This window comes from Citrus sinensis, chromosome 2 (assembly GCF_022201045.2).
Source record: "Citrus sinensis cultivar Valencia sweet orange chromosome 2, DVS_A1.0, whole genome shotgun sequence".
Classification (NCBI taxonomy): Eukaryota; Viridiplantae; Streptophyta; class Magnoliopsida; order Sapindales; family Rutaceae; genus Citrus; species Citrus sinensis.
In genome coordinates this window covers 25,449,296-25,472,616 of record NC_068557.1, presented here as the reverse complement: position 1 = coordinate 25,472,616, position 23,321 = coordinate 25,449,296, and the positions used below count along the sequence as shown (strand labels likewise).

The 23,321-nt window shown below is 36.1% G+C and overlaps 3 protein-coding genes and 2 pseudogenes across 6 annotated transcripts; 3 read left to right on the top strand and 2 right to left on the bottom strand.

Annotated features, from left to right (window-relative positions):
* Nucleotides 1–597: 597 nt before the first annotated feature.
* LOC102630299 (rust resistance kinase Lr10-like) lies at nucleotides 598–4,203 on the top strand (annotated as a pseudogene).
* Nucleotides 4,204–4,803: 600 nt separating this feature from the next.
* Nucleotides 4,804–6,208, bottom strand: LOC102628006 (probable protein phosphatase 2C 3; the record flags this gene model as incomplete). Its single annotated transcript, XM_006469028.4, is given in 7 exon segments — nucleotides 4,804–5,079; nucleotides 5,204–5,329; nucleotides 5,486–5,581; nucleotides 5,706–5,759; nucleotides 5,761–5,779; nucleotides 5,856–6,009; nucleotides 6,130–6,208. Coding segments are annotated over 7 exon segments (789 nt in total), but the record flags the coding sequence as incomplete, so codon positions are not given.
* A 146-nt stretch (nucleotides 6,209–6,354) lies between these two features.
* Nucleotides 6,355–9,351, top strand: LOC102628299 (rust resistance kinase Lr10-like; annotated as a pseudogene).
* Nucleotides 9,352–10,137: 786 nt separating this feature from the next.
* On the top strand, nucleotides 10,138–17,368 carry LOC102630003 (rust resistance kinase Lr10-like). 2 transcript variants are annotated; one of them, XM_052435068.1, is made up of 3 exons: nucleotides 10,138–10,809; nucleotides 15,924–15,962; nucleotides 16,107–17,368. In XM_052435068.1, exons 1-3 carry the CDS (start codon nucleotides 10,509–10,511, stop codon nucleotides 17,225–17,227), a joined length of 1,461 nt encoding a protein of 486 aa, XP_052291028.1. In that variant the 5' UTR covers nucleotides 10,138–10,508; the 3' UTR covers nucleotides 17,228–17,368. The 2 variants fall into 2 exon arrangements, with proteins under 2 accessions (XP_052291028.1, XP_006468743.1); XM_006468680.4 differs by lacking the exon at nucleotides 10,138–10,809 and adding an exon at nucleotides 14,297–15,530.
* Nucleotides 17,369–17,480: 112 nt separating this feature from the next.
* On the bottom strand, nucleotides 17,481–21,346 carry LOC102629522 (probable protein phosphatase 2C 15). Of its 3 annotated transcripts, none has more exons than XM_006468678.4 (9): nucleotides 20,877–21,346; nucleotides 20,073–20,305; nucleotides 19,408–19,579; nucleotides 19,134–19,287; nucleotides 18,994–19,057; nucleotides 18,762–18,869; nucleotides 18,482–18,607; nucleotides 18,107–18,339; nucleotides 17,481–17,874 (listed from the first exon to the last, which is right to left on the bottom strand). In XM_006468678.4, the coding sequence occupies exons 2-9, from the start codon at nucleotides 20,280–20,282 to the stop codon at nucleotides 17,655–17,657; spliced, it is 1,287 nt and encodes a 428-aa protein (XP_006468741.1). In that variant the 5' UTR covers nucleotides 20,283–20,305; nucleotides 20,877–21,346; the 3' UTR covers nucleotides 17,481–17,654. The 3 variants fall into 3 exon arrangements, with proteins under 3 accessions (XP_006468741.1, XP_015382749.1, XP_015382748.1); XM_015527263.3 differs by having other exon boundaries at nucleotides 20,073–20,512; nucleotides 20,877–21,345; XM_015527262.3 differs by having other exon boundaries at nucleotides 20,073–21,345.
* Nucleotides 21,347–23,321: the final 1,975 nt, after the last annotated feature.

Genomic DNA, 23,321 nt, shown 5'->3' with positions numbered 1-23,321 from the left:
TTAAACTCACTTGTTTAAAAGTAGGAGTTCGAGAATTTTAAATTGTATCTTAAAGCTAATTATAAAAGGGTCCCTATTCTAACCACTTTGCTTGCACTCAGTTTTATTATCCATCACAAAAAAGTTATAAGCAGAATAAAGTAGAAGAAATCTTACATCAACTAGAGTGTATCAAATAGAGTGTATAGATACTTAGACCTTGAACAACTATTTTTATAGACACGGCCCTATCCATAATTTATTATATATTTTTTTCTTTTTATTAAGAATGATTTTTTTCCCTTAAAAAAAAATGCAGCTGCAAATTACCTAATATTCTTCGTTTTTACGTCTCTGTGATATAGGCTGCATAAAATACGAAGCGAATGGGGCCCTTCTCCTGGACGAGTTAAACACTCATCCATCATTTTGAACGAGTCAATTGTTTCACGTCCTACAGCGACAAAGTGTCTAGTAGAAAGCAGTCTACAAGTCTTTCCAAGTCAACTGGCGTGTTCTACGGATATAGCAACCAAACACGCGGACAAGGAAAAAAAGCAGAAATTGCAAGATAATTTGACGTATTACAAAGATTATTCTTAGTAGTCTATTAGTTGACTAAGAATATTATTGGTAGTTTATTAGTTGATTTCTCCAGCCATATTGGGAATTCGGAATATTAATGGCTTGTTACTCGTTTCTTGTGTTCTTTGTTATCTCCCAACTTTTACTTCTTTCTTCGGCTGAAGAAGAACGTGAACTGAATAAAACATGTCCATTTTCTTTTCCCCCCTGTGGAAATCTCAGTCAATTTACCTTTCCTTTCACCAATCGGACGCACCCTGAATGTGGGTTGATGGTAGTAGATAACTGCAACGAGCCAGTTCAGAGAATTCGATTGGGGAAGGCCGGGCCGTTTTATAATATTTTAAACATCGCTCAGGATGTTTCAATTACACTTGAAGACCAGGTGTTTCAAAGTCACTTGAACGAACGTAGCTCTGAATCCTTCAAAAATTTATCTCTCCCCAGCTCTGCTTCTCTCTCTTTTGAGATCAAATCCAAGCTAAGCCTCTTCCGATGCACTGACAAGCTTGACAACAACCTCACAAGTTTCCATTCTACCTGCAACAATAGTTCCTTTATTTATTACAATCACCCGGATGATGCTTTACCAAGTATTCTTCCACCTAACTGTTCACTGATTCAGCTCCCAGTGAATAAGACTAGAAAACCTGATGTCTTGTTCAATATGTTAACTTCAGTTTTCTCTCTTCAAGTGGAAGTACAGAGGATTTGTGATGAATGTCACCGGAGAGGGGGCCAGTGTCAAAATGATAGCAAGGGAAATTTTCAATGTGAAAACGAACGGACAGGTATCAAAATTACATTAGGACGTATAATATACACATATTCGTTCTTATTCCTGTAATATCCCAAATTACTAGCAAGCCAGTGTCTGAGCTAATCTATAAGTTTTGAATTCTCCTAGAGCTGGCAAAACGGGTCATCGGGTCGTGTTCGTGTCGTGTCAGCTTCGTGTCGTGTCAAATTTAGGTCGACCCAAACCCGACCCATTTAATAATCGTGTCAAAATATTGAGACCCAAACCCGACACGGAAAAATAATCGGGTTACCCAATAACCCGTTTAATATCTATATATTGAACAAAAGTTACATCAAATATTTACACACTATCATGCATACATACATACATACATACATACAGACATACATACATACATGCATAATTTATCGATATTATAAAATATACATATCTACCAATATATTACACATGTACACTATTGAGGTTTTAATTTTATATATATATATAATATTATATATCAATATTATAAAATATACATGTCTATCAATTTTTACACATTTACACTATTGAAGCTCTAAATGTATGTAAAATTTTATAAATAAAACATTGTGTTTATATTCACCCTTTTAAAGAATAAAAAAAAGAAAATTATCTCTAATATTTGAGTTTTAATTATAAGAATATGTAAATTATTTTAAAATAGAAAATATAATCGGGTCATTGATCGGGTAAATGGGTCAAGAATTTTAACCCAAACCCGACACAGAAAAAAATCATATTGACCCGGACCCGACCCATTTAATAATCGTGTTAAATTTGACGACTCATACCCATTTATTTATGTCGTGTTCGTGTCGGATAATCGGGTCGTGTCAAATTTTGCCAGCTCTAAATTCCCCTATCCAAATACTTCTTTTTGTATCACAAAATCCAAGAACAAAACACTTTTTTTTTTACTCACCGAGTCAGTAGCTAATTTTTTTTTTCTCGTTTTTGTACATTTATATAAGCTACGTCTAATCTAATAACATGCAAGAAAACGAGTTCCTATTTTTCAGTCTCTTTTTATTTATTTGGTGGATTTTGGCTGTCCCTTTACCTGCATTTGGAGAAAGCAGCAGACTTGTTGGAGCAAGTTCTGTATCTGGTTGAGATAGGCTATTCTGTCAGTTGCCTCTCCAATTTGGTCAAAATTTGGATGATTTGAGAACATCATTACATTTTTTAACAGTCTCAACTAACACCAGTCTTTGTTTAATTCTGTTGCAGGAAACAGAAAACTTAGATTGAAGCTTCTGCCAGGACTAGGTAATGTATCTTTTTAATCAAATTCATTATTGGTGTATTGCTACTTGACTAAGGCAAGTGTCCGGCTTAGGTCCGTCCTTTATTACATTTTTGCTATTGTTCTACATTCAAATAAATTCGGATACCTTATAATCGCTTCAAATTTCTTCTCTGCCACTCGTGTTTTTTTGCAACCCTCAATAGAATCAAGGAGCATCTGCTAGCACAATTTTTGGACCATCCAAAATTTGCTGAACTATTTTTTGGCTTCTACTCATAGTTTTGAAGGAAGCATCCATCTGTCTTTAATTAGAGAAAGAAATTTTAGGTTGACAGCGACTCCTTTCTCTGGTTGCAGGAGCATCAGCCTTTGCAATTGGCATATTGATATTTATAGCCTTTTACTTCAAGAGAAAACTTTCATCATACAATTCCACTGCAAGTTGTCTGAACATTGAGACATTTTTAAGGAATTATCGATCTCTATCTCCTAAAAGATATGGCTATGCAGATATTAAGAAAATGACCAATTCTTTCAAATATAAACTCGGCCAAGGAGGCTATGGAAGTGTTTACAAAGGAAAACTACTTGACGGTAGTAATGTGGCGGTAAAAGTCTTAAATGATTCAAAAGGAAATGGTAAAGAATTCATCAACGAGGTTGCTAGCATTAGCAGGACTTCCCATGTTAACGTTGTCGCTCTTTTAGGATTCTGTTTGAGGGTCGCAGAAGAGCTCTCATCTACGAGTTTGTGTCCAATGGATCTCTGGAGAAGTTCATTTATAGAAACAGCTCATCGATAGAAAATCATAAATTGACCTGGGAAACGTTGCTCCAAATTGCAGTAGGCATAGCTCGAGGATTAGAGTACTTGCACCTTGGCTGCAGTACACGAATTCTGCATTTTGACATCAAGCCTCATAACATTCTTCTAGATGAAGACTTCTGTCCCAAGATCTCTGATTTCGGCCTAGCTAAAATCTGCAACAGGAAAGAGAGTATCATCTCAATGACAGGTGCACGGGGAACTGTTGGGTATATTGCTCCAGAAGTATTCTGTAGAAATATTGGGGAAGTCTCTTACAAGTCGGATGTTTATAACTACGGAATGATGATTTTCGAAATGACTGGAGGAAGAAAGAACGTTGATGTTGTGGATAATGGAAGCACCGCATTGGATTTACAAGCGTCTAGAAAAGGATGAAGAACTTGGACTGCAAGGCATTGAAAATGAAGAAGATATAGAATATGCAAGGAAGATGATAATTGTATGCTTGTGGTGTACACAGACTAACCCCTCAAGCCAGCCAACAATGAATAGAGTAGTGGAAATGTTGGAAGCAAGCCACCATTCCTTGCAAATCCCACCCAAACCTTTCTTATCTTCGCCGGGCTCACCAGCAGACTCTTCAACTAACAAAGTATAGCAGACTCTTCAACTATACAAAGTATACTAATAACATTGTAAAAATACCATTAGGTATCAGAATGCACTGTTTTCCTCCCTCTCTCTACTTTGTAAATTGGTGCAATTTTCGATAAATATGGAATTAGAGACGTCCATTTCAATAAATATCAGGCAACAAAGAATGACGCAGTTTTCACTAGAGTTCCACTGCTTTGGCACATAGTAATCTTTATTTGTAATCTTCGTGGTTTAGTTAGCACTAACGCAAAATACAAGACCGCCAAAAGTTTTGGAATTCCAAAGGAACACTCAATAATCAATCAGCTCTCCCTGAGGCGCTAAAACTCATTTTACATTATTTGCATATATTACATATACAATTGATGTAGCACTATGGTAAGATTCAAACAATTCACTAGCCTAATGGAAAGTGGGCACAAAAAAATAGAATGAAGTGGGAAAGAATAAGGAGGTTACAATAACGGAGTTATGCTACTTTAACTCCACTAGGGCGTTTTCCTTCCATGGCATCCTTCTTATTTCGGCAATCAGCGCAGAAGAAAGGCCCTTGCCTGGGCTTTGAGCTAGTGGAGAAGATGGAACCAGCATGAACAGAGATTCCCTCACTCGGAGCAAGGTCGATTTGGCATACAGCACATGTAAAAAGACCAGATGTTGACTGCAACACAGGTTCTTCATTACCCAGTCTGCAAAATGCATTAAAAATTATGACAAAGTGAACATTTAAGCGATTGAGAACTAGATTTAGAAAATCAGAGCAATACTTTTGAGCCTTTCCAATGACAAAGTGAACATTTACACATGCAAAGGAGACAGCATTAACCTTTCGGCAAGCATTGCCGAGCCTTCTTCGAACAGTTCTTCAACTATTCCTACAGCTGAAAGCTTCTTTGTTAGTTTATTTGCTGAATCAAGGGACTTCTTCCTAAATAGCAGCGCTCTCAGCTTATTCTGCTTTTTGGGAGGAGGCTGAGGCTGCATCGTATTGTCAGGAGGAATTATGTCAACAACTATGCAAGTTGTATCATCCTTCAGTCCCCTTGTCCTTAATGCTTCCTAAATAGTGATCCATCAAATACAGTGAGAAAACATTCTAAGCAATCATCTGAAAAGCTATGTTAGCACGTTCTTCTAAAAAGAACTGGCAACAAATACGTAGTAAAACAACAAATTAAATTACCTTCACCACTTGTCTGGCAGCGAGTTCAGCCGGCAATCCACGGCAACATTGTGCAGCCATTTCTGAGGATAAGGCATCCCAGATTCCATCAGAAGCAATAATAAGCCTTCCACCTGCATTTGATAGCTTTTAAAACAATGAAGAAAGTAAGAGTTCATGCTGAAGATAGAACAAGCAATTCCATCTCAAAATCACGGGTAACACAGTCGAAAGATGGAAAAGAATCACAAGTGAAAAACATGATGTAGAAACCCCCCCAAAAAAAGGGGGGAGGGCGGATACCTTTACCTGTTTGACGTATGGTAATTCCCCAACATCCATGTCTCCAATTGACCTAGAAATGCATAAACCACCAGGCCAGCAACGGAGGGGACCAATCTGTCAAGGTTATGCAAATTTTGTTACAAACTGCAGGATAGATTTTTTCTATTTTGTAGAAATTCTGCCCTTTACTTTAAGACCAATGAATAACACTTGAGACCAATATGTTAAAACACCTTACCTCAGCACCTCCAACAATGCTAAGCCTCCCAACTTCCCCCCCCCCCCCCCCCCCTTGCAGTAACGCGTTCCCTCCTGCAGTTGCAGCATAACTAATTAAAGAGTCTATCCAGAATAAGGGAAGAAATAAAGCTTTGATACAGAAACGCACTCTTCCACATTCTCTTCAAGCCTGTGATCTACAGTCAAGGTGGAAACAGCCCCACCCTGAGCATCCAATATACAACGAGAATCTCCAACAGATGCAACAGTCACAGTCCATCTGTCAACTATAACAAATGTAGCTGTGGTCCCAGATGTTTCTCCTGAAGATGATTGAACAAGTATAGCAAAATTACTTTTGCTTGATTTACAACATAAAGTCAAAGATGGGAAATAAAAAAGAAGTGCAAGAATGAAAATAAGAACAAGGGACAGTTCCATGCCTCTACTCTGAAATTCCTTGTCAGTCTTCACAAATCCAGCAACTAAGGCTCGAGGTAGAGCCTGAAGCCATTCCAAAGATTATTCAGAATTACAAAGATTATTCTGAGTAGTTTATGTTACGTAAATAAGAGCACCAGCTCGGCCATGCCATCATCCCCACCCCGGGGTGGATCACCTCAGCCGAATAGTACGAGCAGAACACTGATAGTGAGCCTTCTATAAACATGGGCCGACCCGAGACGAGTACCAGCCAGAGGAATATACCGACCAGAGACATATACCGAGCCGATACCTGTCCCCCAAAGAGCGGGAACACGATCTCACAGAATCACGATAGTTGCGTTTTTCCCAGAACCGTTGAAGGAGATGCGATATCCCACGTTTGCCCACAATGTAGCAGTTAGAGTCCCATGAGGGGTTGCCACTACCCGGAAAAGGGGGGATGAAAGGTGAACGGAAACGTGGGACAGCGGCTATAAAGAGGAAGAAATCGATAAAAAAATGGATGAAAAAACTGAGAGAGAAGGGAAAACTCTGCCAAATTGAAACTAGACTGTTTTTCTGCCTAAATTGAGAGTGAATCATAAGCCATTCCGAAATCTAAATTGAACCGTTTTCCCGTAAACACCTTGTGCTAACTTAGGCATCAGGGGGTTTACGCCGGTAAAACCACCGGCGTCTCTGATCCATTTCTTTGTGAACGCAGAATTAGCAAGATAAAAAGGGGTGATTTCAATCTAGTGACATAAGCAATCGTTAAGACGAGAAGGTAGCGATATCGTTCCATCAAACATATAAACGTTGGTGAAAAATCTGATCGGATAAAGGGCGAGCAAATTTCAGCATCAACAGTTTATTAGTTGATTAAGAATATTCTTAGTAGTTTATTAGTTGATTTCTCCAGCCATATTGGGAATTCGGAATATTAATGGCTTCTTACTCGTTTGTTGTGTTCTTTGTTATTCTAAGAACAAAACACTATCTGCTCCGAGTTAGTAATTTTTTTTTTCTTTTTGTACATTTACATAAGCTATGTCTAATCTAATAACATGCAACAAAACGAGTTCCTATTTTTCAGTCTCTTTTTATTTATTTGTTGGATTTCGGCCGTCCCTTTACCTGTATTTGGAGAAAGCAGCAGATTTGTTGCAGCAAGTTCTGTATCTGGTTGAGATTGGCTATTCTGTCAGTTGCCTGTCCAATTTTGTCAAAATTTGGATGATTTGAGAACATCGTGACATTTTTTCGTAGTCTCAACTAACACCAGTCTTTGTTTAATTCTGTTGCAGGAAACAGAAAACTCAGAAAACAGTAATGTATCTTTTTAATCAAATACATTAATGGTGTATTGCTACTTGACTAAGGCAAGTGTCCGGCTTAGGTCCGTCGTTTATTATATTTTTGCTATTGTTCTACATTCAAATAAATTCCGATACCTTATAATCGCTTCAAATTTCTTCTCTGCCACTTGTGTTTTCCTGCAACTCTCAATAGAATCAAGGGACATCTGCTAGCACAATTTTTGGACCATCCAAAATTTTCTGAACTATTTTTTGGCTTCTACTCATGGTTTTGAGGGAAGCATCCATCTGTCTTTAAGTAGAGAAAGAAATTTTAAGTTGACAGTGACTCCTTTCTCTGGTTGCAGGAGCATCAGCCATTGCAATTGGCATATTGATATTTATAGCCTTTTACTTCAGGAGAAAACTTTCATCATACAATTCCACTGAAAGTTGTCTGAACATTGAGACATTTTTATGGAATTATGAATCTCAGGCTCCTAAAAGATATTGTTATGTAGATATTAAGAAAATGACCAATTATTTCAAACATCAACTTGGCCAAGGAGGCTATGGAGGTGTTTACAAAGGAAAACTACTTTGACGGTCGTAATGTGGCAGTAAAGCTCTTAAATAATTCAAAAGGCAATGGTGAAGAATTCATCAACGAGGTTGCTAGAATTAGCAGGACTTCCCATGTTAACATTGTCACTCTTTTAGGATTCTGTTTCGAGGGTCGCAGAAGAGCTCTGATCTACGAGTTTGTGTCCAAATGGATCCTCTTGAGAAGTTCATTTATAGAAACAGCTTATCCACGGAAAATCATGAATTGGCACGAGAAACATTGCTACAAATTGTAGTAGGCGTAGCTCGAGGATTAGAGCACTTGCACCTTGGCTGCAGTACATGAATTCTGCATTTTGACATCAAGCCTCATAACATTCTCCTAGATGAAGACTTCTGTCCCAAGATCTCTGATTTCGGCCCGTGAGGAAATAAGTTGCTGGTTCGTTGGGTTTAAATGCAAGTTTGGAAGAATTCTTGGAGCAGTGTGCAGATCGACTTCAGTTGGAGGGGTCTAGTTGAAAAACTTATGCTGATGTGGCAGAATTCGTTGAGAGTTCGTTATGACTTTTTCCAGAAATATCAGAATAAAAGGCACTTGTGACTAGCCTCTGATATCATATCGATATCTTCTTCATTTCTTGTTCATTTTGCTTGCAATTTGGTTCATTGTGATCCTTGTAATTTCTTCTTTGTGATTAGGTTGTAATTCGATTGTTGAGATCAATGAAAGAGCAGTTTTTTCCTTCATCAATTTGTGTACTTGAAACTGTGCTCTGAATCTGTTTCTTGTGATTTTTTTCTTGATTGGTTTACTCTGATCAGTTCTTTCAAGTCCAATTATCAAAGTGCTTCTTGAAATTTCTTGTGTAGCTGTTATGAGTTATAACACGGCCTATATAAAATCTGCAACAGGAAAGAAAGTATCATCTCAATGACAGGGGCACGGGGGAATGTTGGGTATATTGCTCCAGAAGTGTCTGTAGAAATATTGGAGAAGTCTCTTACAAGTCACATGTTTATAGCTACGGAATGATGATTTTCGAAATGACTGGAGCAAGAAAGAACGTAGATGCTCGGGATAATGGAAGCAGTGACGTATATTTTCTGCATTGGATTTACAAACGTCTTGAAAAGGATGAAGCGCTTGGATTGCACGGCAGTGAAAATGAAGAAGGTATAGAATGTGCAAGGAAGATGATAATTGTAAGCTTGTGGTGCATACAGACTAACCCCTCAAGCAGGCCAACAATGAGTAGATTGGTGGAAATGTTGAAAGGAACCCTTGGTTCCTTGCAAATTCCTCCCAAGCCTTTCTTGTCTTCTCCAGGATCACCAGCAGATTCTTCAACCATCCACGGTATACTAACTTTGTAATCCCATTAGCTATGAAAAGGCACATTTTCCTGCTTAGGAATTAATACGTCCATTTCGATAAATATCAGCGTATAACACTGATACAATTTTCAATTTTTCACTCATTGAAGGCGTGAGTTGCACTTCTTTGGGACAGTAAACTTTCGTTAGTAATCTTGGTGGTATAGTTAGCACTATAGCTAAAAAATGCCTAATAAAACCTTGATTTATTTGTGGAAAGTGACGTGAGAAAGATAAGGCGAGATATGGAGAGTGCAAAAGTCATATTAAAATTAATCAAAAGCCAAGTCATCTTCTATAATTAAATCTCAGCTATTTATACAACTAAGAGATGAGAGCCCATATGACATGTCTTACAAGATTTAGGTCTATGTAAATTTCAAGCATAGCAACATCAAGTAAAGAGCTTTATCAAATGTTAAGATTTCTCCAAAAACGTGAACAACGTTTGAAGGCCCCTTTTTATTAGCATTTTCGTTATTATTACTATTCTTACTTCAAGAGGAGAATTACAGCGTCAAGCTTTCTTAGTCCTAGTTGTGGAAAGGGAGTTTGGAAATTTTTCATTTAATCACGGGTCAACCATTTACGTCCTTCAAATTCATTTTTCCAAGTCAACTGACTTGTTCAAGACGATAAACAACTGAAAGAAATAGCAAAGATGACTGGGATAAAAGATGCAATGCGGACAGAGATTATTCTTAGTTGATCTCTCTTGCCATTCAGGGATTCTTCTAATGGCTCACGTCTCTTATCTTATGTTCTTCATTCTCTCGTATCTTTTGCTTCTTTCCTTAGCTCAAGAACAAATGAGATTCAATCTAAGTTGTCCATCTTTTTCTTGTGAAAAATTCCGCAATATCAACTTCCCCTACTCTATACGAACACACCCTGAGTGTGGATTCTGCTTAGTGGATGACTGCGACAAGCCAGTTCAAAAGATTCAACTGGGAAAGAATGAGCCATGGTTATCTGTCACTAGCATCTCTGCGGATCAAACTGTTACACTTTATGATCAAGTGTTTTAAAGGCACTTGGACAACCGCAGCTGTGAATCCTTCAAAAATATTTCTCTTCCCAGCTCTCCTTCCATCTCTTTTAAAATCCTATCAAATTTAACCCTGTTCAAATGCCCCACAATTCTTGGCAACATTCCCATGAATTTCAATATGTCCTGTGATGACTCCACGATCTTTTACAATCACCCAGATGACGATGATCTACCAAGTCTTCCACCTCAGTGTTCACTTATTCAGCTCCCAGTGGCAGCGAGTAAGACTCGCTACGCGTCTGACTTGTTTCGTCTGTTAACTGGCAATTTCTCTCTAAAAGTACTCCCTAACTGGCGTGCAAGACGACAATGTATTGACTGTCCTTCGAGAGGAGGAGGCCAATGCCTAATTAACAGCAAGGGGTATCTTCACTGTTCAAATGGAATAGTAGCTACAGCAAGTTACGGTAAGGTTCTCACAACTTCTCAAGTTTTACTTATCATTTCTTTACGATCTATACAAAATTCATTCATAGAAACAGTCATGTCATAACCATTAAGCTTGTTTAACACCTAACTACATCAAAGTTTAGTTCATGATAGGTGATAAAATGGTAGCAACACACGTTTTTGCCGTCAAATATATTCCCATAAAGAGATGAAAACATGCAAATAAAGATGAGGAATTGAGATTCACTAAATTCAAGATGTCCCGCTCCTAGGTTTTGCGATGTCTCCTACTTTTTCTTTGAAATCCCTTGTTGGAACCCCCAACTCTCTCTTATTCTCTTATTTTTCTTTTTCTCTTCGTTGCTTCTATGTGTCGGCCCCCTCCCTCTTGTTTCTTTCACGTGTGCTTTTTTTATATCTTAGAATTAGGGCAATCAAAAGCATGTGGCCACGTGTCTCTTTTTTTGAAAACTTGGATCGCATATCTTTTTGTGCCGCCTGTCACTGCTTTGTCAATTAATATGCGGGTAGTCTTGCCAGTATTTGCTCTTGGATTGCTGCAACAATTGCTACAACATCTTCTCTTATTCAAATTTGTTTTAGTTCATCTGCAGATAAGTTTTTTGTCATTTCTGCAAGTCTACTACTGCAACAATCCATCCATAAAGTTTGAGTTTTTTGGTCACCTACAATCATGCACATAATCATAACACAAAATGATATAAAATATAATCAATTTAGTAAAATTAAACTTATATAGATGCTCATGCAAAATGTAACTAAAGATGTAATAAAAACATATAATTTACTCTCTAAGTAATGCTAGTTTAAGTTTAGAAATGTCATGATAATTCTCATTTCATGAAGTTATCAATACATAATCAATAGACATCAAATATTTTTGTGACTTGAACTCTTTGTGCTCTCACTCGTGCTGCTTCGGGATGATTTGCTATGTCAAACGAGGGTTCTATTTGTAGCCAAAAAGTGGTTTGATGACATGTCAAAGAAAATGGACCAAATCCTTCATTTGCAGCCTCCATATCTACTTGAGAATTTAGACCATGCAAACATATTAAAACAATGATTTTGGTGTTGCATTTTGGTAGTGTCGTTAAGGTGCACAAAATTTAAAACCTTACCACTAATATAAATAATTAGTACATAACGAGTAAGGATCGATCCCACAGAAACTATGCTAGTTATATTTATTATTAACTCCAAAGCAAGATTTAAAATAAAATAATAGTAATAGTAATAATAATATAAATTAGTCTAACTAAAGAAAATACCAATTAAAAATAAAAGAGGGGTTTATGAATTTTTAACTAAATAGTAAGAAATAGAGAAATTAAAATTACGAACAATAATTTAATAAAAACTCTAATTAAAGGAGAAAGAAATAATAATGATGAAAACTTTGGTTAAAGGATCATTCGCCACCACCAAACATGCACATAATATATCAATTCTATTATCAATTTATATTGAAACTATCAACCATAGACAACAATAAGCTCTGTTAGTCTCAATCTTTCCTTAGTGTGTCGTTAGGTAAAATAATCTCTTCACCTAATCTCTAACCATTAAATAATTTAAAATAAGCTCTTTAAATTTAAGATAATGGAAGCATTAAACAAAGAAATATATTAGATTGATCTAGGCAATAAACACACAAGCTCGGATTATTTAACCTAGGTTATGTTCTCCAATTGAAATCATTAATTCCAACCTGCTACTAATGATTAAAATATCAAGACAATTACGGATCAAGAATTTTAATCTAGCAATAAAATTTATTCAAGTTCTATCTAATTGGCCACTTAAATAAAACAAGAATAAACCATGAACATTAATTATAGAAGAACATAAACAATCTCAATTAAATAAATTGAATGATAGAATTTAAATTTAATTGCATATCATGTTTAGGGTTTTGAATTCACCCTCAACCAAATAAAAATTTAGCCTAACATAATTGAATTGGGAATAAGGAAATTGATAAAATCAGTCATGAAAATTAATTCAAGCGGCTGCCTTTTTCTTCAATTGAATTCCGGCTGCTGATTTTTTTCTTCTTCTTGCCGAATTGGATCAGTTTTGCTCCAAACCTGCAGCTGCTGCTCTACTCTTCTCCCGATTCTCCTTTTTTTTCTCTCTGGCAGCTCTCCTTTTATAATGCTCTAAATCCTCTCACGAAAAGGATTAAAAACAAAAGTAAAGCCGCCACTTTTCTTTTCCGTCCAGCGTCTGTTGGCTTCTTTGGCGGCTACCCCCTTTCTAAAACCAAAGTTTGGCTTTTATATTTAGTCTTCAAATGGGCTCCACCGACTTTTCCAACTCTTAAGCCAAAGGCCAAGCCTTTTAATTTGCTTTGGCTTCCCTCACGTGCACTCTTTAATTTGGCTAATATTTCTCATGTCCTTTAGCTAATAATTCAGCCAATCAATCTAATTGTTTCTTCTTCTCCTTTCGACTTTATCACCACGGCAGCGAGCATCAACAATCTTCAACTCTCTCTAGCTTTGATCCCTTTAAGCACAAATTATTCCCAAAATGCACCTAAAATAACAAAATATAAAAATTAACATAAAATTAACATAATAAAATATAATTTACTAAATTAAAAATTGACTAAAATAACTAGAATATTTAAGACCAAAATAAGAAAAAGATAGAGAAATTAATAGTAAAATATATGAAAAATATGCACTTATCACATTTATTGGGTATGAAAACATATCTCCGAAAGTTACCTACATCAGTTGAATTTCTAGCATAAAATGGCTATTCTTCTAATTAACCATTAATGCATGTAATATCCACTTTATTATTCATTCATGCACTACTTTTTCAACAAAAAGGCCAAGAATTGAATTAACTTGGGATTCAAGATAGGTAGCATCCTGAAAACTTCTGTTCCACACTAAATTAGTAAACATGCAATAATAACTTTGAAAGCATTCCAGATTTATCGTTTGTGGTAGATAAATAGATCTCTCTGTTGTAACCACGAAAAAAGTGGGGGGGGAACAACAATAGATATATAATTGCTTTGAAAAATTAACAAATAATTTCTTTGTTTTTCATAATCTAAGGTAGTGAGTATTATAAGAATTGACAATATATGGTACACGTGACATTGACTAATTAATTAACTAAAGTAAATCAATTTATAATTATTATCCAATTAAGAGATGATATTATTTAATTAAGCCATAAATTAAAGTATATAACTTATTCATGTCTTTGACAAAAGGAAGTGAAAGAGTTATGTTAATCTCACTTGTTTAATAGTAGGAGTTCAAGAGTCTTAAATTGTATCTTAAGGCTAATTATAAAAAGGGTCCCTACTCTAACCAATTCGCTCGCACTCAATTTTGTTATCCCTCACAAAGAAGCTATAAGTAGAATTGGGTAAAAGAAACCTTACGTCAACTGTAGTGTATGGAGAATACTTAGATCTTGAACAATTATATTTAGAGATACGGCCCTATCCACAATTTATTATATAAGAGCATGAAACTTTCCCTTCGTATTTTATGCAGCCTATATCACAGAGACGTAAAAACGGAGAACATTAGGTAATTCACAGCTGCATTTATTTTTAAGGAAAAAAAAAAAAAACATTCTTACTTCAAGGGGCCCTTCTCCTGGACGAGTTAAACACTTATCCATCATTTTGAATAAGAATTTCACGTCCTACAGCTGCAAAGTGTGCAGTAGAATGCAGTCATGCGCAGCTCGAACTTCTTTCAGTATCACTACATCTACAAGTCTTTCCAAGTCAACTGGGGTGTTCTATGGATTTAGCAACAAAACATGTGGACAAGGAAAAATAGCAGAAATTGCAAGATAATTTGAAGAATTACAAAGATTATTCTTAGTAGTTTATTAGTTGATTAAGAATATTCTTAGCAGTTTATTAGTTGATTTCTCCAGCCATATTGGGAATTCGGAATATTAATGGCTTGTTACTCGTTTCTTGTGTTCTTTGTTATCTCTCAACTTTTACTTCTTTCTTCGGCTGAAGAAGAAAGTGAACTGAATAAAACATGTCCATCTTTTTTTCCCTCATGTGGAAATCTCGGTCAATTTTTCTTTCCTTTCACCAATAGGACGCATCCTGAATGTGGGTTGATGTTAGTAGATAACTGCAACAAACCAGTTCAGAGAATTCGATTGGGGAAGGCCGGGCCGTTTTATAATATTTTAAACATAGCCCAGGATGCTTCAATCACTCTTGAAGACCAAGTGTTTCAAAATCACTTGGGCAACTCTAGCTGTGAATCCTTCGAAAATTTGACTCTCCCCACCTCTGCTTCTCTCTCTTTTCATATCAAATCAAATCCGAGCCTCTTCAGATGCACCCACAAGCTTGAGAAAAACCTCCCGAGTTTCCATTTTACCTGCAACCATAACTCCTTTATTTATTACAATCACCCGGATGATGCTTTACCACGTATTGTTCCACCTAACTGTTCACTGATTCAGCTCCCAGTGAATAAGACTAGAAAATCTGATGACTTGTTCAATATGTTAACTTCAGTTTTCTCTCTTCAAGTGGAAATACCCTGGTTTTGTTGGGAATGTGGCTGGAGAGGGGGCCAGTGTCGAAGTGATAGCGAGGGAAAGTTTCAATGTGCTGAATCAAGAGAATGTAATGATTGTCTTAAGAAACGAGGCCACTGTCATTTTGATGACAAGGAAAATTTTCAATGTGAAAACGAACGGACAGGTATCAAAAGTTACATAAGGTATTAGGACTAGTTCATCTTCATGAACATATACACGTTCGTTCATAGTCTTTCTGCTCTGTACTACTCACATTATTAAACAGTTGTAAAAGCTAGGTCTATTTCGATAACATGCCACAAACGAATTCCTCTCTTTATACACTGATTTCTTTATTTGGTTATTTCAACTGACTTCTCAAAAAAAAAAAAAAACTGACTCCTTACCCGGGATTGGAAGAAGCCGCTAATTCATCTCAGGAAGACAAAAATATAAGTTTGAGATGTGCAGTCTCTCTGTTTCTGTGCGATGCTGTCAAGAATTTGGATGCTCTAATTACATAACTGCTGTATTTATTGTCTAAACTAACACCATTTTCTTTGTATTTGTGTTGCAGGACATGAAAAATCGGAATTAAAGCTAGGCCTGGGACTAGGTAATATACCTCTCTAATCTCTGCTGCATAAATTTCTCTGCAGCCTTCAATGGGAATTGAAAAGAAATTTCATTTGTAATTTGTGTTTTCCAGCACAGCACCATGTTGGTGAAAAAAATTAAAGCTTTTCATTTTGCACATTAGGTGGCGGATCAATTGTCCTGATTGCACTTTTGTCCTTCTGGATCATGTTCTATAGAAAATTTTCATCATACGATTCCACTGGAAGTTGTCTGAACATTGAGACATTTTTAAGGAATCATGGATCTCTAGCTCCTAGAAGATATAGCTATGCAGATATTAAGAAAATGACCAATTCTTTCAAATATAAACTCGGCCAAGGAGGCTATGGAAGTGTTTACAAAGGAAAACTAATTGACGGTAGTAATGTGGCAGTAAAAGTCTTAAATGATTCAAAAGGAAATGGTGAAGAATTCATCAATGAGGTTGCTAGCATTAGCAGGACTTCCCATGTTAACGTCGTCACTCTTTTAGGATTCTGTTTTGAGGGTCGCAGAAGAGCTCTCATCTACGAGTTTGTGTCCAATGGATCTCTGGAGAAGTTCATTTATAGAAACAGCTCATCGATAGAAAATCATAAATTGACCTGGGAAACGTTGCTCCAAATTGCAGTAGGCATAGCTCGAGGATTAGAGTACTTGCACCTTGGCTGCAGTACACGAATTCTGCATTTTGACATCAAGCCTCATAACATTCTCCTAGATGAAGACTTCTGTCCTAAGATCTCTGATTTCGGCCTAGCTAAAATCTGCAACAGGAAAGAGAGTATCATCTCAATGACAGGTGCACGGGGGACTGTTGGGTATATTGCTCCAGAAGTGTTCTGTAGAAATATTGGGGAAGTCTCTTACAAGTCGGATGTTTATAGCTACGGAATGATGATTTTCAAAATGACTGGAGGAAGAAAGAACGTTGATGTTGGGGATAATGGAAGCAGTGACATATATTTTCCGCATTGGATTTACAAGCGTCTAGAAAAGGATGAAGAACTTGGACTGCAAGGCATTGAAAATGAACAAGATAAAGAATATGCAAGGAAGATGATAATTGTAAGCTTGTGGTGCATACAGACTAACCCCTCAAGCCGGCCAACAATGAATAGAGTAGTGGAAATGTTGGAAGCAAGCCTCGATTCCTTGCAAATCCCACCCAAGCCCTTCTTATCTTCGCCGGGCTCACCAGCAGACTCTTCAACTATACAAAGTATAGCAGACTCTTCAAAAAGTATACTAATAACATTGTAAAAATACCATTAGGTATCAGAATGCACTGTTTTCCTCCCCCTTTCTACTTTGTAAATTGGTGCAATTTTCGATAAATATGGAATTAGAGACGTCCATTTCAATAAATATCAGGCAACAAAGAATGACGCAGTTTTCACTAGAGTTCCACTGCTTTGGCACATAGTAATCTTTATTTGTAATCTTCGTGGCTTGGTTAGCACTAACGCAAAAAACAAGACCGCCAAAAGTTTTGGAATTCTAAAGGAACACCCAATAATCAATCAGCTCTCCCTGAGGCGCTAAAACTCATTTTACATTATTTGCATATATTACATATACAATTGATGTAGCACTATGGTAAGATTCAAACAATTCACTAGCCTAATGGAAAGTGGGCACAAAAAAATAGAATGAAGTGGGAAAGAATAAGGAGGTTACAATAAAGGAGTTATGCTACTTTAACTCCACTAGGGCGTTTTCCTTCCATGGCATCCTTCTTATTTCGGCAATCAGCGCAGAGGAAAGGCCCTTGCCAGGGCTTTGAGCTAGTGGAGAAGATGGAACCAGCATGAACAGAGATTCCCTCACTCGGAGCAAGGTCGATTTGGCATACAGCACATGTAAAAAGACCAGATGTTGATTGCACCACAGGTTCTTCATTACCCAGTCTGCAAAATGCATTAAAAATTATGACATAGATGCAACCAAATATATGTGAGAAAGTTCTCACACATTGAAGTACAAATGGAAACAAACTTGGTGAATAATTAAATGCCCAAATTTAAGTTGCAACTGAAGTACTAAGCGATTGAGAACTAGATTTAGAAAATCGAAGCAATACTTTTGAGCCTTTCCAATGACAAAATGAACATTTACACATGCAAAGGAGACAGCATTAACCTTTCGGCGAGCATTGCCGAGCCTTCTTCGAACAGTTCTTCAACTATTCCTACAGCTGAAAGTTTCTTTGATAGTTTATTTGCAGAATCAAGGGACTTCTTCCTAAATAGCAGCGCTCTCAGCTTATTCTGCTTTTTGGGAGGAGGCTGAGGCTGCATTGTATTGTCAGGAGGAATTATGTCAACAACTATGCAAGTTGTATCATCTTTCAGTCCCCTTGTCCTTAATGCTTCCTAAATAGTGATCCATCAAATGCAGTGAGAAAACATTCTAAGCAATCGTCTAAACGACAATCAACTACTCAAAAGCTATGTTAACACGTTCTTCTAAAAAGAACTGGCAACAAATACGTAGTAAAACAACAAATTAAATTACCTTCACCACTTGTCTGGCAGCGAGTTCAGCCGGCAATCCACGGCAACATTGTGCAGCCATTTCTGAGGACAGGGCATCCCAGATTCCATCAGAAGCAATAATAAGCCTTCCACCTGCATTTGATAGCTTTTAAAACAATGAAGAAAGTAAGAGTTCACGGTGAAGATAGACCTGGCAATTTCCATCTCAAAATCATGGGTAACAAAGTCAAAGATGGAAAAGAATCACAAGTGAAAAACATGATCTAGAAACCCCCAAAAAAAAGGGGGAGGGCAGATACCTTTACTTGTTTGACATATGGTATGGGTACTATAAATTCCCCAACATCCATGTCTCCAATTGACCTAGAAAGGCATAAACCACCAGGCCAGCAACGGAGGGGACCAATCTGTCAAGATTATGCAAATTCTGTTACAAACTGCAGGATAGATTTTTTCCATTTTGTAGAAATTATGCCCTTTAGTTTAAGGCCAATGAGTAAGACTTCTGAACAATATGTTAAAACACCTTACCTCAGCACCTCCAACAATGCTAAGCCTCCCAACTTCACCCCCACTTGCAGTAACGCGTTCCCTCCTGCAGTTGCAGCATAACTAATTAAAGAGTCTATCCAGAATAAGGGAAGAAATAAAGCTTTGATACAGAAACACACTCTTCCACATTCTCTTCAAGCCTGTGATCTACAGTCAAGGTGGAAACAGCCCCACCCTGAGCATCCAATATACAACGAGAATCTCCAACAGATGCAACAGTCACAGTCCATCTGTCAACTATAACAAATGTAGCTGTGGTCCCAGATGTTTCTCCTGAAGATGATTGAACAAGTATAGCAACATTACTTTTGCTTGATTTACAACAAAAAGTCAAAGATGGGAAATAAAAAAGAACTGAAAGAATGAAAATAAGAACAAGGGAAAGTTCCATGCCTCTACTCTGAAATTCCTTGTCAGTCTTCACAAATCCAGCGACTAAGGCTCGAGGTAAAGCCTGAAGCCATTCATCCCGCCCAAGTCCGCGGGGAATAGCACCCAACACATGATTCAACAAATTCTCCTTTGTATAAATTGCAGCAGCATTCCCATTGTGCCCATCAAATATCTGAAATTAGCAACAAAAGAAGAAGGGTAAGTTTTATAAAACAATAAAAGATGCAGCCTAACACTCTGCGACCTAGAAAAATAATGTTACATTCAAGAAACCATAAAGTATAAAATGAAATGCATTTCAATCATCCCATAAGTTAGAAGTACAACCCTTGTTTTTGAGTTTTATACTAATAAATTAAGCCATGGAAGGCTTGAAATGTGAAAGAAGATTTATGGTGACAAGGACAAAAGAAGATTACGAGCAAATTACTCCAGCTCAGAGGCCATTATAGCCACTATCATCAGCAGAACAAACTGACCATTTTTCTACCCAAGTCATTAAACTTGCAGATAAGAAGGTCTCATAAGAAACCAGCACTAGAACTTTAAGTTGACTATGGACAAATGAAAAGATGCATGCAGGTAGATTGCGAAGTACCAGTCCTTGAAGCAAGGCACTCATCACATAAAGTAAAGATATCAACGAGTGAGAGAGCAAGATTTACCGCAAACACAGAGAAAGTAGATGAAGGATTTCCTGGTACTCTTTGACAATCTGTCTTAATCAAGAAATAATCCTCCCCTTTCCGTGACTGAGCTGCCTGCCCAAAGCTAACATTAGGCTTCTCCATCTTCTCATTCCTCATCTCTCTGCTGATCAAAGCAGCAAGGGGCACAAGATCATGATGATGACGCCTCCCTTCTCTAGATGCCATGTGTACCACTCGAATGTCTCCGGCTGCAGCCCAAGACCTCAAATTTACCAAACCTTTATATTCAAAGCCATATTATTCCTTAACCCTCAATAACTTGCGGCCATTCTCAGTCCCGACTCAATCAAAAGACAGATTCTTTGTACTCAACAAAATCTTCTTATATTTCCAAATCTCAACTCAAATGCAATTATGCTAAAAAAATCAACACTAAATAAAGTTTTCAACTTGATCTGCAACCGTCAGCAACAAACCAGACAAAAGGTAAGCTATAAGATTCAGTAAAAGAACATCTCACCCAAAACACAAAGCAGGTAACTAATTCAAAGTAATCAGCATACAAATGCAAACCACCCCATTAATTTTGTTAGCTAAAATATCTAACTCATCAACAACAACAAATTAACAACTGAAAGTTCAACAAGCCGAAAACTTTGTTGAAAAAGAGTAAAGATGAAAATTTTAAACAACAAAAATACTAAGCATCAAACAGAACTAAAGCTTCACATTTTCTTATCCTTGGTGTTCTCACAGCAAGCAAACACAAAGCAAAGGAAGTTGCAACTGACAAAGGGACAGAACAAGAACGTGAATTACCAGAGAGAATGTCAGTTTGGAGTTTGGACCAAAGCCCAAATGCAGATCTGATTGCGACAACAAGCAACAACAAACAAAACAACTTAATTAACTTCAGCCCACGTTTAAGCAAGCAAGCAAATGGAAGCAAGAGGCAGATATTAACACGGGAAGGCAACGCGTTTTGATGACAGCATATGAACTGTAAGCAACCCCATCAACATTAAAAAAATGAAAATAAAAATTATTTATTTGTCTTCAATTAAACAAACCCAGTTCCTAGATTAAACAAAGCATTGAACTTTCTTCCTCTACCAAAAAACAGAATCAAAGTATTGGCTTTGAATTTAAAATCCCAGAAATTAATTTTTGATTTGCCTGAAAAGGCCGGATTTTTCCTTTAAATAAAAAATGAAAAATTATGATGCCGGGACAAGAAAGGGGAACTTGAAAGCGAGCTTGCTGACAATATAAAGTGATCTGTCTACACACACCCACATTCTGCTCTGTTAAAAGTCGGTTTCATTTTTTATATTCTTTTTGGTTTTCAAGGGAAAAAAAAATTAATTTTCCAGGAAAAGTTTTCCAGCAACAAATAAAAAGAAGAGAGAGCTAATAAAATGCGAGTTCAATAATTAAATATTGGTATAAATCTCATTTACCTCATATAATGTAAGTGGGTTTCTAGTCCTTTTTTTTTTAAAGAAAAATCTTATTATGTAGTAGTGTTTTTAATTATTACAGTTTCTTTAAAAGAGGCTTGATGAATTTTGAAAATGATTGGAATTATCTCCGAAATATAATATAAGAATATTGAGAGTCATCATATTAAACAAAACTTTTGAATTAGAGTTTAATCAGAAAATAATGTCTTTAGAAAGTCAATTAGCTAGACTTGTGTAAATACGCCTTAGAATTATATCGCTTGAGGCCGCACTTTATTTTCGAACTTAAAATAAGTTGAGCTTTGAAGAAAAAAATTACTATTACTTATAAAATAAATGTTAATTTACTTATTCAGTAAATACTATTTTAACCATTTAATTAGTTCTTAATTAGCATACCACAAATAATTTTTGCTACTATTTATTAGGATAATATCATTTTAATATGTTAAGAGTTTGGTTTTATTCGTGCATAATAAATTAATCATATACAGTAATGCAAATTGAGTACTAACTAAAATGAAATTCTAAACTTTCTATAATTTCATCAACCTATGGTTTCAGTAAAAAAGATTTTGAAAATTCAAAATTCAAATATGAAAATACAAAATCTAAAATATAAAGTTATATATGAGCCGACACGTGAGAGAGGAGAAACGCATGTGTTTCTGCGATCGCAATGAAGTGGCCAACATATGTACGATTTTGCCCTCTGCTTTTTACTTTTAGTTATAAGCGGTCCCACATCTTGACCTTTCCTCACTGTTTATATAGGGACCACTAAATTGTGTGGCTTGATATATTTTTGTCATTTTTTTAATAATATTATCAAAATTATTATTTAAAATTTATATTTATTAAATATTATTAATTTTTATTTTATAATTACCGTTTTTTTTTCCACAATAATTATAGTTTAAAAGCTACATCACCTCAATTCTAAATAGATCTAAATCTTTAATTTTATTTTTAAGTACTCTTATCATTAATCATATATATATTAATGATATAAATTGGGAGTGATGTCACACTTAGAATATTTACATTGTACAAATTTATGGGACATTTTAATCAAATGTAACAATGAGCTCGGAATAAAATATAAAGTATAAACTTTAAGTTATGTTAAATATGTGGAGTGAACTTTTTTTCAAGTGAAAGATAGTTTCGTTAAAAATTTTCTTTAATACATAGTTTTAAGTTTAAATTTCAAATAGAGATCAAATTGTATAAAAAATATTAAGTGAACCGATAAAGTACATAATTGTTATCTTAATTCTTAGACTAATTTTACGCCAATCAACTATTATTATTAGAGAATAAATCTAGGAAAAGTATTAATTAAGAATTAAATCTCTCGTGTTAAGGAGGATGTACATTTTAATAATTTTTCTGGACTAATTATCAAAACCAGTTAATGTGCATTAATTACCTAATTAGCAGACATGGAAGTAAAGCAATTTGCAAGGGATAAAAATCAAAATGATAATGAACTTCCAAGACTACAAGTGTAACAAGCCCCTGCCCGCATCTATATGTTGTGTATGATTTGCGAATAAGGCAATGACTATCTTTGAGCTGCTCTAAAGTTGAGCACGAATCACAGTCACACACGCAAAGTGATAAATAATAAAAAAAATACGTTATATTTTTAATCGTGTAGTTATGAAGGTATGTTCTATCTTAGAGTAGGGATGTTAAAATCCTCAACGGGTTTGGGGTTTTATGGAGCTCCATCCCAAATGGGGAAAATTTTGAATAATTTTTGGGGAATAGGGTGGGGACTGGGGAGTAAAAAAAA

Bases quoted from the DNA above. Each gene is read 5' to 3' on its own strand.
- LOC102630003 (XM_006468680.4), top strand. From the start codon at position 14,759: ATGGCTTGTTACTCGTTTCTTGTGTTCTTTGTTATCTCTCAACTTTTA. The intron at 15,531-15,923 runs GTATCAAAAGTT...TTTGTGTTGCAG, and splicing joins ATGTGAAAACGAACGGACAG to GACATGAAAAATCGGAATTA. The intron at 15,963-16,106 runs GTAATATACCTC...TTTGCACATTAG, and splicing joins AAAGCTAGGCCTGGGACTAG to GTGGCGGATCAATTGTCCTG.
- LOC102629522 (XM_006468678.4), bottom strand. From the start codon at position 20,282: ATGGCATCTAGAGAAGGGAGGCGTCATCATCATGATCTTGTGCCCCTT. The intron at 18,608-18,761 runs GTATCTGCCCTC...TTGTTTTAAAAG, and splicing joins CATATGTCAAACAAGTAAAG to CTATCAAATGCAGGTGGAAG. The intron at 18,340-18,481 runs GTAATTTAATTT...ATCACTATTTAG, and splicing joins CTGCCAGACAAGTGGTGAAG to GAAGCATTAAGGACAAGGGG.